Genomic DNA, 12110 nt, shown 5'->3' with positions numbered 1-12110 from the left:
GCCCCCCCCCCCCCCCCCCCCCCCCCCCCCCCTTCTCTCTGGGCTTGGATAAGGTAACACGTTTTCCCCTCGGCTCGTTCCTTTTTGTAAACTCGGGAGCTGAACAGAGCGCACAGTGCTTATCTGGACCTTGACCCGCTTGTGCAGCCGGAGCACTGAGCCGCTAAGTTTCCGTGGTAGTCTGACACGGGGAGCCAGTGGGAGAGAGACCACTGACCTCAGACCTTCAGTGGGTCTGTGTGGACAAAGTCCCGGGGAAGGAGGAGGAACTTGGCTAACAGTCGTGCAGGAGCCACGTTCATTCAGGCTTTTCTTCTGTTGATGCACGGCTGATTTCTGAGCACAAGAAGGGAGGAGGGCTGGGATGGCGTTCAACTCCCAACAAAGTCTGCCCACTCGGCTGGACTTAATGCTCTGGAAGGAGAACGGAGATGGGAGCGAATCGCAAAAGCTGAAATGAAATAAGACACAACCCCTCCCTGGAGGTATTTTCCTCCACGCTCTGAATCCCTGGATGGAGGGAAGACAGATGGAGTTATTCAGGTCAGTTCGAAGTGTAGTCAAACTTTTCTTGATTTGAAAACTTGGTGCTGGTGTTTGTCTTTTATCCTTTTTAGTTTCTGCTGTTTCAGCGTCTTGTAGCTCTGCTTGTCCTTGGGTTTTATTTTGCGATAAACAGAGTCGGGTCACCGCTCGCCTCAGGTGGAGTTACTCAACACAATGCTCGTCAACTTTTCTAACCAATCAAGTTACCGCTCTTTATCTTGTGTACTTGACAGTATGGTGCAGAGGCCTTGGAGAGGAAAGTCCTGCCAAAGTTCAACTTGCACAACAGTTTCTTCACATATCTGTTTGATTGTGGCGATTGTAACGTACAATAACACGTCTGACTAACCTTACATTTACTCTGAGCCTGCTTTGTTGGTTGTTGTCACGTCACACTTTCAGTGCAGCCTTGAAAACCGTAAAAGGCTCGTTACGTGTGGGCGATAGTTGTAATCAATGTGCTTTGTTGGCAGTGAAACACACTGTCAAGTCAAAGGTTGGGGTTGGCAGGCTGCTATACAGGAATAGAAACACGAGTTTAAAGCACTGCAGCTTCTCTTTAAATCGTTTGTTCTTAAAGCTGAATCGTATTGATTTTAACATATACTCAGTATTTGTTTTTTGTACCCAGAGCCGATCACTCAGCCTGATAAATGAAGCAGCAACTAAATCAATACAAGGTGGAGCCGTAGAAGTGTACAAAGTCTGCTTTTTTTTTTTGCAAAGGTTTAAAACTTTGAAAGTCCGTACCGCAGAACATTTTGAAGCTCTCGGTGACCTGATACGTTTGCCTTTTGTGGTTCGGCACGACCGGGACGCTTTTGTTGCAGTGGCTGGCAGGGTTTGCAGTCCAACCTGCTTAAACACTAAAGTGCCTCGAAAAAAGCATTTAATGGCTTCTCAGTCTGAATGCCACCTCTCACACAGTGTCAAATAGGAACAATGCCATTACCTTTGGACTGTAGGCTTGTTTTATAAATCTATGCTTCAGCAGGAATGCAAAGTATTTTCATGACTTCTCTTGACTAATAACTGTAGAGGTATTTACTTAGACATACCTGCACAGGTATGAATGTTTTTCTAATACCCAGTAAAATTAAAAATGTGTGGTTTGAATGCCTGTGCTGTTTTTAAAAAATGACTTTTCATTGCTTTTTACAGATGTTCAGTCCTGGGCATCAAATTTGATGGATTAGGTTGTTAAAGCTTGATCCACACGTGTAGGCAACATCATCTCAGAGCTTTAAAATGTCCAAAAAGACATTTTTATTACCCAGTGACCCATTTGAGAGCTCGTTCACATCGCCACACAGCACCAGGCAGTCGGGCCTTTCTTCGGAGAGTCGTCGCATGTCTGCATCACCTGACACCAGCAGTATTTCCAGCCCGAGTGAAAGAGAAGCCAGGAGCTCCCCTTACATCGACATGGAGTGCTGCTTCGACGAATCCATCTGTGCGTGTGACGTCCCAGAGCCCGCCGTAGTACAGGGCGATCTTCTCAGCGTTGTGTCCTCCAAAATGGACGAAACGTTTATTGTCACGCCCGTCAACAGCGGCCGGAATTTCTGGAACGAAAGCCTGAGGTGTTTTCACAGTGAACAAGCTAAACCCGAGACGTGTCGGTCGTTTAGCGAGCACGCCGAGGACGAGGGTGACGGCGAAGCGGCGTCTCCAGACTTCGCTGGGAGCGAGTTCAGACTGAGCAAAAGATCCAGCGAGAACGACGGCTGCTCTCTGAGCTCTGGAGAAATGCTGATAAGGAGCAACAGCTTCTGCCGGGAAGAGTTGTCACTCGTGGCCGTCTCTTCGCTGGAGGACTCCGACATCTCGCCGGCTGCGAGTCGACTATCGTTTCCTGCAGAGTTTACCCTGCCGTCAACCACGCGGCCAGATGTCAGCAAAACATCCGGAGAAAGAGCACATGACGAGAACGCAGGCCATCCTCGTCTTTGTGTGACTTTCACTCAGGCAGACAGCTTGGAGCTTCTGATCGAGGGGGTTGACGCCGCGTCACCCGGCTGTGGCGTTGCTCTGCCGAGCGAGAGCGAAGGAGGTCTGTGGAAGACCTTTATCTGCGAAATGTCTCCGGACCTCACAAACGACGCCAACGCTGGTGCGGGATCGTTGCTCCGTGTTTCCGAATTTACACCAGAGCACGGGAAGACTTTCGTCCATTCCACGTCGGCTATTCAGGAAAGCGACGACGGTGACGATATTCATACTTCTACTCCTGTACAAAACCTTGAGAACAAAATGCCTCCCCTCCCCTCTTTGTCTCCCTGCATTGAACGCTCAAGCAGGCCAGGACAGCAGCTTGTGAAAAAGCAACCGATATGTGTGACTCCAGGCACAGGGCTCACGCCGTCACTCTGTAAAGTTAAGAGAGCGGAAACTCCGAAGTTTCCCACGTCGGATCTCAGTGGTGCAAAATCTAAAGTCTTAAGCAAAGCCTCGCACCAAGCGGCAATCCCAGGCCCTTCACCACGAGAATCAGAGCAAGCTAATCTGTCTGATAAACAGACTGGAGGAAATAACAAAACAGGCATTCGGATTATTCCGGCCAAAGTAATGACTAAAGCGCTCTCTGCCACAACAAAAATGTTACACAAGTTTCATGGAAAAGTGAATACAAGTGCTGCTAATCTGAAAGTCCGACAATCGTGTGGCCTTACTGTTGTCGACGGACGGGCCAAGGCCAGAGCAGCTTCACTTGACCTCCACCCAGCTGTGAATGAGCCCGCTTCAGCTGTCGGATCTGCTGAGGGCAGCTTTGAAAAGAAGCAGGCAGCTCTCGGCCAAACATCAGATGCCTCAGAGCACGCTGGCAGCCAGGGCTACGCGTCGTCTTTAGAAAAATCCCCAACTCGAAGTGGCCAAGCGGCTGCCAAACCAACTCCTAAGAAGCATGTGTCAAACAAAATTGGGGTCGGGTCGGGCTTAGCGTCAGGTCGAGACAAGCCTTGCACAAGCAAGGCGCGGTCTCGCTGCTCGTCAGAGGGTTTGACATCTAAACCCCCAAAAGAGAAACGAGCAACGCTGAGAGTGGCAACTAGTTTCATCCTTCCTAAAACCGGCAGCCACAAAGACTCGACCAAACCAGGAAAGCCGGACTACCCTCCTCAAAATAAACAGGTTGAAGAAGCGACTAACTCTCCAAGAGACGTGAAGAAGATCAGCCTGGTGGTGAGTAGATGCAGGGGCTTAAAGCGGAACAATGTCCAGTTCCCCCGAGTGACGAACTCTTTGATTTCCAGGCAGAGTCCAGGAAATCGGCTTCAGCAGGAGCTCCGTCGGATGAAAGTGAGAGTAGACCTCAGCGTGGACCGTCCTTCAGACAAGGAAAAGGAGGATCGCTTTCTCAGCCTCCAGCTGCGTGTCCGAGACCAACCCCTCTGTCTGTCAGACAGAGACGGGGAACCTTCGAGAGGGCCGACGCGTTCAGGGTCTCCAGAACTGAAGGGAAACCTCAGTTCCAGCAGAAACACGATGCAGGTAGGGCTCATCCGTTATTAAATGCAGCTTGTTGTTTTGTCTTTAACAGAAAGATATCAAATAAGATTCACTACGTGTTCACACCAAAGTTACTTCTTTCATGTTTGACAGGTTGCTGTAAATGTTGAAGTTATCTGTTGCTATAACTTAGTCTTCCCAGCAGAGGGTGACATTGAGCCATTCCTGGATCACTTCCACTATATTGTAGTGCTGTATGAAATCATTTTTATTTTTTCCAAATATCCAAATTTATACAAGCCTCAGACATGCAAACAGGCTTGCAGCTGGACCAAAGGTGCACCTCATTCAAAATAAAAAACATGCTGACTAGGCAGAGTATGGCAAAAACCTTTTTAATAATAATTGTTTTTTTTTGTTGTTGTTGATTATGCTGTTTTTGTTAGTGTTTGGAGCCTGAATCAAAATTGAAACTCTAAATTTGACTAATTGCACAGCCCTACTACTAATGATGTAATTGGATGTTGCAGCTTGCAGACAATCCCTAAAACCTTCTTTCAGGAATCTGTTTCTTTATTTTACATCTGCCCTCACCCCTCCAGCTCCATAATGGAAACGAGGGCCAATACAACGCCTCCGGGTAGGGATGCATGATATTAGGAAACACTTGCAGGGTGCAATATGCCTATAACTTTAATCTAAGGTTTTTAATCTGGATTGTGCACCGTGACACCATCAGAAGAACCCTAACCAGTGGGGATCAAAAGTATCCAGAAGCCGACAAAAATAGCTCTACACCTAAACCTTCATTCATCCGCATTTTCGTTGATTTGCCAAAACTAGTCCTCATGTTGTGATTTACACATTCTGGGACGGAGTCAGAGCGAAAATAAACCTCTTGATTGTGGACGTAAGTTTCAGATCTTTCCATCTGTCCTGACCTAAACAGCAGCAGGTGGCCGATTCTGATTTCTAACTAAGTTTCTGCAACATATGAGGAATATTCCTCTGTTGTCCTTAATGTGGCCTATAGGTGTTTTCCCCTGAAGAATCTTTATTTTCTTCTCTTTCCATTCATGGGATGCAATCTGTTGTCCTTTATGACTGAAGTCTTGAGGAGGAGCAGATTTAATTATTTATTTTTTGGGAACTACTTGGATTGATGTATTTTGACACCAGTATAAACTGCAGATGCATACATACAGTTTACTAAACTAAAACGACCTACTTCCACTACCCCTTATTTTATTTTCCTACTTGATCCTCACCAGACACATTAGGAATGTTTTTGTATTATTTAAGTTTTCTGTTTAAATATTTTATTTGTTATTGAAATGAATAAAAGCTGAGAGTTAGCATTGAGTTTCTGTCTTACCAAATGTACTGTGGAGTGTTTTTTAAGTGTTACTGTTTCTCAAAGATATCCATCTGAAATGATTCATTATAACACTATCTGTAGACTTGTACTGAAATGTGATGAAGAGATTTCTGCTGCTTATTGTCCTCTCCTTCATCCCAGGCAGTCAGAGGGCGCAGGCAGCAGACGCTAAGCCCCACCTGGATGGAACCAGACCTCCTCAGACTCCCACTCGCCCCTCGCTGCTTATGGGCCCACCCCTAACTCCTGCTTCTAGAATACCACGCAAGACCCCGGGACCGTCCAGGAGCCGAAACGAAGGCGGGGATCCCAGTGAGCTGGGTCAAAGCACCAAGAGTACATCAGGTGAGTCCCGTATGGACTTGGTCTTCTTATAGGACACATTATGTTGTGGCGCCGTCCATCCATCTGGGGACAATTTCTTCTCCAATCTCTGAACTGATAACCCTTTAACACAGAAATGTCAAACTGCACAGCTGGACACCTCATGGGTCAAGGATGATCCCTATTGATTTCAAGGCCATGTGGTCAAAGGTCACAGTTGAACGGTTTGTGAAAACCTTTTCCGAGCTCAGACTCTAAACACACATTTAGGATTGTTGTTTGAGGGAATTCAAGCCTTGGATTGTGATTACTCTGACAGTTTTCAGACAGGTGTATTACATTGGTGGTCCTCTTGTTGTGGTCTTCTCCGCTCTGCAGCTTATTAAAGGTGTCATCAGTTTATTGCAGACTGTTTTTAGTGTTTATGTCCAGAATTTTCTTCTTTTGTTGACCATGAAGGGAGGGACTGCTGTTTAAAATTTGATCTGTTTCAGGCTTGGGTCACGCTGTAATAATAGCTTTGCACCTTTTATATTATTATTTGGTTTCTAGACTATTTTTCTTCTGTTAATAGTTTCTGATGTGCAGGCACAGTGAAGTCCTTCAAATATGTGAACGAATGATGTGAGCTCCAGGTCAGAGGTAGGAGACTGAAGCTTAGAAACCTTTGGTTCAATGGTGTCTTTTTGTTATCATTATTAAAGCAGCTGAACGCAGTTATACAGAGGGACTTTAGCTGCACGCAGGTCTCTGATTGGTTCAGAGAACCTGTCTTCCAAACGGGGGAAGCCCTCCTCTTGTTGTCATGGCAACAGGCGTTTGTTCCACTCTACTTCACACACAGTGTTGCCCGAAGGAGTGAAAGCAGACGCAGCGCGACTGACGCCGTCTGAGGTGGCCTGAAAAACAGCAACCTCCATTTTTTGTTTTTAAATAAAAAAGCAATGGCTGGCTACACTGGACTTCGAAGCTGCACGTGGACTGAATTCCCAGCTCCTGCTTCCAGTAACTCTTCGCTGCTCGCACCAGGCAGCGCAGCTTCCAGCTGTGATCTCACGCTGTTGACGTGCCTGCTCGTCGGATCCTATCGCTTCTGTATTGTCCCTTTGTTAGCTGCTTTTAACGGGAAAGGTAGAGCGCTTTGGACGAGTAAGGAGGACTCAGAAATGACACATTTTCAATGTTTTGGCAACAACTTGGCTGCCAGTCCACACAAACCTATAATTTATGTTTTATTTATTTAGATTAGTGGTTGCATTTTCCCTTTTGCATGCAGCGTTAAAAAGGGACAACTCATTGAGGTTGTATGTGAGATTACCCTCACTCTGCTATAAATGGAGCAGGGTCGTGTTTATAGAGCTTTCAAGTGCTGTTAAATATTTCATATCATGATAAGGTTTGTTTAACCCGTGGGAATTTTTTTCTTTTTTTGTCCAGCAGTCTCTGGAGGATCTGCACACAAGCCGACTCCAGTTAAGCCCCCTGTAGTGAAAGCACGGCTCATTTCAACCCCTGGAAGAAACATTGGACCAGGTAAGGAAACAACATCCTGGCAGTTCAGATCCAACGTAGTCTTTGTTTTGTTTGCATTTCATCATAATTAATCAGGCTTAGCCTCACCAAAATTAGACTTTTTTTTTTTTTGTTGTTGTTGTTGTTGTTGTTAATCCTGTAAACCCTCAGGTTTATTTCATGCTACCTACAGTTTTTACTGATGAATAAATAATGTGGTTTTAATACTGAACCAAAGCTTCTCATTTTGTTTATATCACTAATATCTTTGTTGGACAACAACCTTAAACCCATTTGAACTGGCTGTACCTTTTTTAAAAATGCCTTTAAGTCTCAGTAGGTCCTGCCAGTGTTCTTCATCATGAAGCAGGTTGGCTCCAGCCTGTTTTCTCACCTGGATCTTCTGTTTTTCACAGCTTTGACTCCAGCCTGCAAACCCGCCTCTTCTGCGAGCAAAACAGCCAGTCCTGTGAAAATACACACTGCTGGTAGGACAGCTGGACCAACATTAAGCAGATTTGGTAAGAGCTTTCTCGCTTTATTATTGGTTTTGTTTATTGGGTTTGATGTAGAGGTCTAGTTTCAGAAGTGTGTGTGTGTGAGGTGTAGATCATCTAGTGTTTATTGAATATTTGGTTGCTAAAAAAAACAAAACCTTTTTGTTTATACTGTTCACAAAATACAAGAAGACATCTTCTGTTAGTCTTTGAGTGAGCTGGTGTTTCATTTAACAATGTGCTTATAGTTAAAAAAGAGCTTCAAAAAGTGTGGCTTGTTTTAAACCCTGAGAGGTGTTTAATTTTTAAGCTACTGTGAACAAGACTGTTAGTTAAGGGGGCTTCAATGTTCATGCACCTATTCCTACTTGGCTGTTAATCTTCCATTGTCATCAAGGCTTCTGATTTACTACCCTTCCCACAGCTTATGGATGGATGGATGGTTGGTTACACACTTCCACTGTTACCTTTTAAGAAGGTAACAAGGTCTGCAATTTGTGTTTAGTATTTTTCAGGTCTAGATAAGTATGGGGAGAAAAAAGCAAGTACATTTCTTAATCAAACAAAGAATTTCTTTCCAGACTTTTTGTCTTTTTATTGGGATTTTTGACAAGATTCAAAGAGATTATAGTTTCAGTTCACATTGTAAACCACTTTTGTAAACAAGTCTGAACTCGGCTTGATTCACAGAGGATCCACATCAGTCACAAGATGTTCTATTTGATGCACTGTTTGCGTGAAGAATAGTTTTATAAAATAAACCTCGTATTATCGATTTAAACCCTCTGATTGAGAACCAACTAATTAACAAAACGGGCACCTTCAAAAAAGTCAACTGGAGTCTGGGAAGTTTGAAACGGGAAACGTATTGATCAATGACTGGAAGTGAGGGTGTTTTTAACTTTTTTTATTTCCGACATAAAACTCTGCAGAAACCTAAGAATTAATGTGTGACGCCAGGGAGTGAGAGACACAGATGGTGTGGTTACCACGGTGACCCTAACAGCCACTGGCAGCAGCTTTAACATTTCTTTTGATCTTGATTTTTCTTTACATTCCTTTTATACAAGTTATACAAAAAATTGTCAGCACTTTATCAGCTTAGGTTATCACGAAAACACCAAATTATCTGGCTTCATAGAAGAAAACTGATATGTTTTATTTTAAAATGTCTTCAGAATTTTATTTTGTTTATAGTTGTCAGGATTTGTTCTTATATAAATCAGAACCTTTTGTCAGTCATTCTTTTTAATTACCCTCAGCATATATTTACTGTACAATAAATCCCTAAATACAGTTTCTATTGTAGAATTTAGTGTTTTGCTTCATGAATGTCCTTTATTGAGCAATAAAAGCCACTTTTATTGCTCATTCCGATCATCTGTTTCAGTCTGCTGTGGTGAAGGACACATCCTGTGTGTCCTTTTTTTTTTTTTTCCAGCCATGCTGTCGTCCCTTTATTTACCAGAGCTAACCTTGCCCCGGGCAGTGTAGGATCTGTTGCCATCCCGTGGCCCGTGACTCTAGAAGAGAATAAATGGTGAAGAGTCAGCATGTCCCATTGGCTGCAGTCATGCCGTCTGCTCCTCCCACGTTGACCCCTCCCTCACCCCCACCTCCAACCGCTCTGCTCGCTCCCTTTGCCTCCTGGCTCTGCTTCAGCACCACAGTCATCAAAGCTCCAACATGCTCTCTGCTGTCGAAAGACTTGAGTTTTTGGCAAATAACTGAAGCCCGGTTTACCGAAAGGATCAGGGGATTTTTCTTGTACTCCATCACATCTACACGACTTCCCTGACCACTGGATAACCTTTGACTTTTTCTTCATATTCTACTTCTCACAGCTGGGAATATAATAATCACTCGGGAGATTTGCCATGTTGACCTGGGTCTCCTCGCTCCGTCAAAGGCAGTCTCACTGGATTCACAGCTCCTACAGTTTTGTAGTGGTTTTATTTCTTCTCTGCAGTAATGATGCACTGAGTTACACTTGTGATGTGTAGCTGCTGTGAAGGCTCCCGGTTTTGATTTCAATAGGAACGCCGGCTTTTTTTTTTTTAAACGCCGTTTTTGAGCCATGTTGTGGTCTCCGAAGCTCTCCCTGTCAAACATCCACGTGCGTCTGGCGACCAAAGGCTTGCTCCGAAACCTTCATCTGCTCTCAGGATGCAGGAAGAGCACTGTGGTTTTCCAAGCAGGTGTGTTCGTTGTTTACATGTTTAAATGCCATTGTCTGACTGTCCCGCTGCTCTAACCGGGGTCATGCCTCTGGGTCTCCCGGGCTGAGTTTTGTAGCAGAACTCTGCCGTTTGTTGTTCCTGAAAGCTATTTTTAGCGTCGCGTCCTGAAAGACGGCGGAGGAGTTCAGGTTTCGTTTACCTACCTCGGTCATCAAACCCCTCTGGCTCTCAGCAGAAATATTTTCCTGTGTAATTACAAATCAAGCAACAGTTTAAGCACAGAGCTGACCTAACTGAACTAAAATTTACATCCTGCGATCGTTTGCATTGTTTTAGCTGCTCCATCCCATAGATCTGTCAAATCAAACCCTACTTGTTGCTCACTCAGACACCCAGTGCTCCTGTTTCACTCAGATGTACCAAAGTTATTTTGGTTCTCGCTCTCTCGGTGGATCCATGAGAACCTTGTTAGGATTAGTAAACAGTGTTGCAGGAGTTTAATACCTCACAATTCTCATTTTATTCAAAGCTAAACTGGAACTTAAATGTCAATTTTCTGATAAAATGCCATTGTCTGCATGTTGTAGAGTTCCTGATTAGGGCTGCTTATATTGAGTAGTTTAATAATAAGGTTCTCTAATGAATAACTTTTATATACATATGCTGCACCAGTAGTTCCCAGCTTTTATCTGAGACTTCCTGGACTTGTTCCTCCAATGAAAGCTGCCCTTTTTTCTCTCCGCTCGTTCTCTTTTATGCACATACTCCAGTGCACCACAAACGATAAGCTGAGTTATTTATTTTATTAGAGACCCCTTCCAGCAAATGTTTCTTTTCATAAAAACACTAATGGTCTAAATCTGGCATATGTTTGACCAAGGAAGAGATGGCAGGATGTTGGTGACAGTGTGTGACAGGATTTTTTTATTTTTTTCCTAAGGTGATCTCTGACCGGCTAATGGAGCTGAGGGTCTAAAATATTTTGTTCTTCTGGAAATATGCTTCCTCCTCATCAGCAGAGATGTTTACTCTAGAGACCTAAAGGTCCAACAACTCAATCCTTTTTAGAAGAGCGTGTCAGTGTCTGTAAAACATGATTTAATTTGTTCTCACAGCAGGTTTTCTGTCTGGGAGTAAAGCTGCACAGTAACGATGAACTCTCGTACATCTTGTACATATTTACCGCTCGCATTTCACATTTTTCTGACCCTTAACTCCATTGTGTCCACGTTTCAGGACTCTTTCTTTGCTGGTTTCACTGTAAAGACAGTCCACAGGCAGTTCTGTTACAATCAGGGTGTATTTGAAGTGATGCTGATGTTGTAATGTTGCAGCTTAAGCTAATCTGGTTTTCCTAGAGAGCATTTTTGCTTCTCTAATGTCCTGATTTAGTCCCAAACTTTTGATGGTTTTGGTTTATCTCTAATTTCCCGCTGTTATTGCCCTTCTTTCAACATGCAGTGTGAAGAAGACATAAACATATTTGACAGTAGTACTTGTCCACGTGAAACATGTCCACCAATCAGACTGTTGCCTCAAAAACTCAAGTTACTTAAAGAACCAGCCCTAATCATGAGACATTTATAAAATTTTTATATATCAGTGTTTTAACGAAAGGTGGTCCCGTATTTATTTTCGACAAATGTTGTGTGTAATTCTTTCTAAACAGAGAACGACTGTGTGTAATTCCAGCCACCAAGCAGCGTAACAAGAGTCTGATTGTGAGGCGTCTCATCACCCATCATGCTTCGTGCTATGATGTGATCTCTCTGTGCAGCAGAGCACAACGACGAGTCCCACTCGGGTCTCATGTCTTCAGCTTGGAGACGTTTTATGATGCAGTCTGAGAATGTGGGAGGGATTTGTGCGTTTTATTTTAGTGAAGTTTAGGTTTTTGGCATCATGCAGTGAGTCAACTGAGTCACTGCCTGTTTGTTCTGAATGTAGACATGTTGGTGTGGAGGACTGCTGGTCAGGAGCTGAATGAATGAATGAATCAGTGGCGCCGGATTCATTTTCTAGGTGGGGGGGCCACCGGAGTGTTTCGTCACCTTATTAATTTTACATGCATCGGATCATCGTCTAACATAAATAAAAACTGAATAATGAAACGCTTTTTCAGCTATGACTTTTTGTTCCAGTATATTATTATGAATAATGATAATTAGTTTAACCAACCAACAGCTTTATAAATGACCACAATAAAAGTAAACACAGGTAAAT

At 43.8% G+C, this 12110-nt stretch overlaps 1 protein-coding gene across 7 annotated transcripts in view; it reads left to right on the top strand.

Annotated features, from left to right (window-relative positions):
- Positions 1–12110, top strand: part of mtus1a (microtubule associated tumor suppressor 1a) — a 29949-nt gene that overhangs the window by 3307 nt on the left and 14532 nt on the right. For 2 of the 7 annotated variants that reach the window (XM_017419769.3, XM_017419768.3), the window contains exons 2-6: positions 1708–3729; positions 3801–4038; positions 5516–5719; positions 7136–7231; positions 7627–7731. In XM_017419769.3, the coding sequence (XP_017275258.1) occupies positions 1795–3729; positions 3801–4038; positions 5516–5719; positions 7136–7231; positions 7627–7731 (2578 nt within the window). In that variant the 5' untranslated portion in view covers positions 1708–1794. Of the gene's footprint in view, positions 1–81; positions 544–1707; positions 3730–3800; positions 4039–5515; positions 5720–6569; positions 6848–7135; positions 7232–7626; positions 7732–9338; positions 9906–12110 lie in introns of those variants that run through there. The other 5 variants (XM_037977241.1, XM_017419767.3, XM_037977243.1 and 2 more) reach the window with 5 other exon arrangements.

This window comes from Kryptolebias marmoratus, linkage group LG9, assembly GCF_001649575.2.
Source record: "Kryptolebias marmoratus isolate JLee-2015 linkage group LG9, ASM164957v2, whole genome shotgun sequence".
In the NCBI taxonomy this organism is placed as follows: domain Eukaryota; kingdom Metazoa; phylum Chordata; class Actinopteri; order Cyprinodontiformes; family Rivulidae; genus Kryptolebias; species Kryptolebias marmoratus.
The sequence above is the reverse complement of the archived record's forward strand: the minus strand, read 5'-3'. Positions and strand labels throughout refer to the sequence as shown.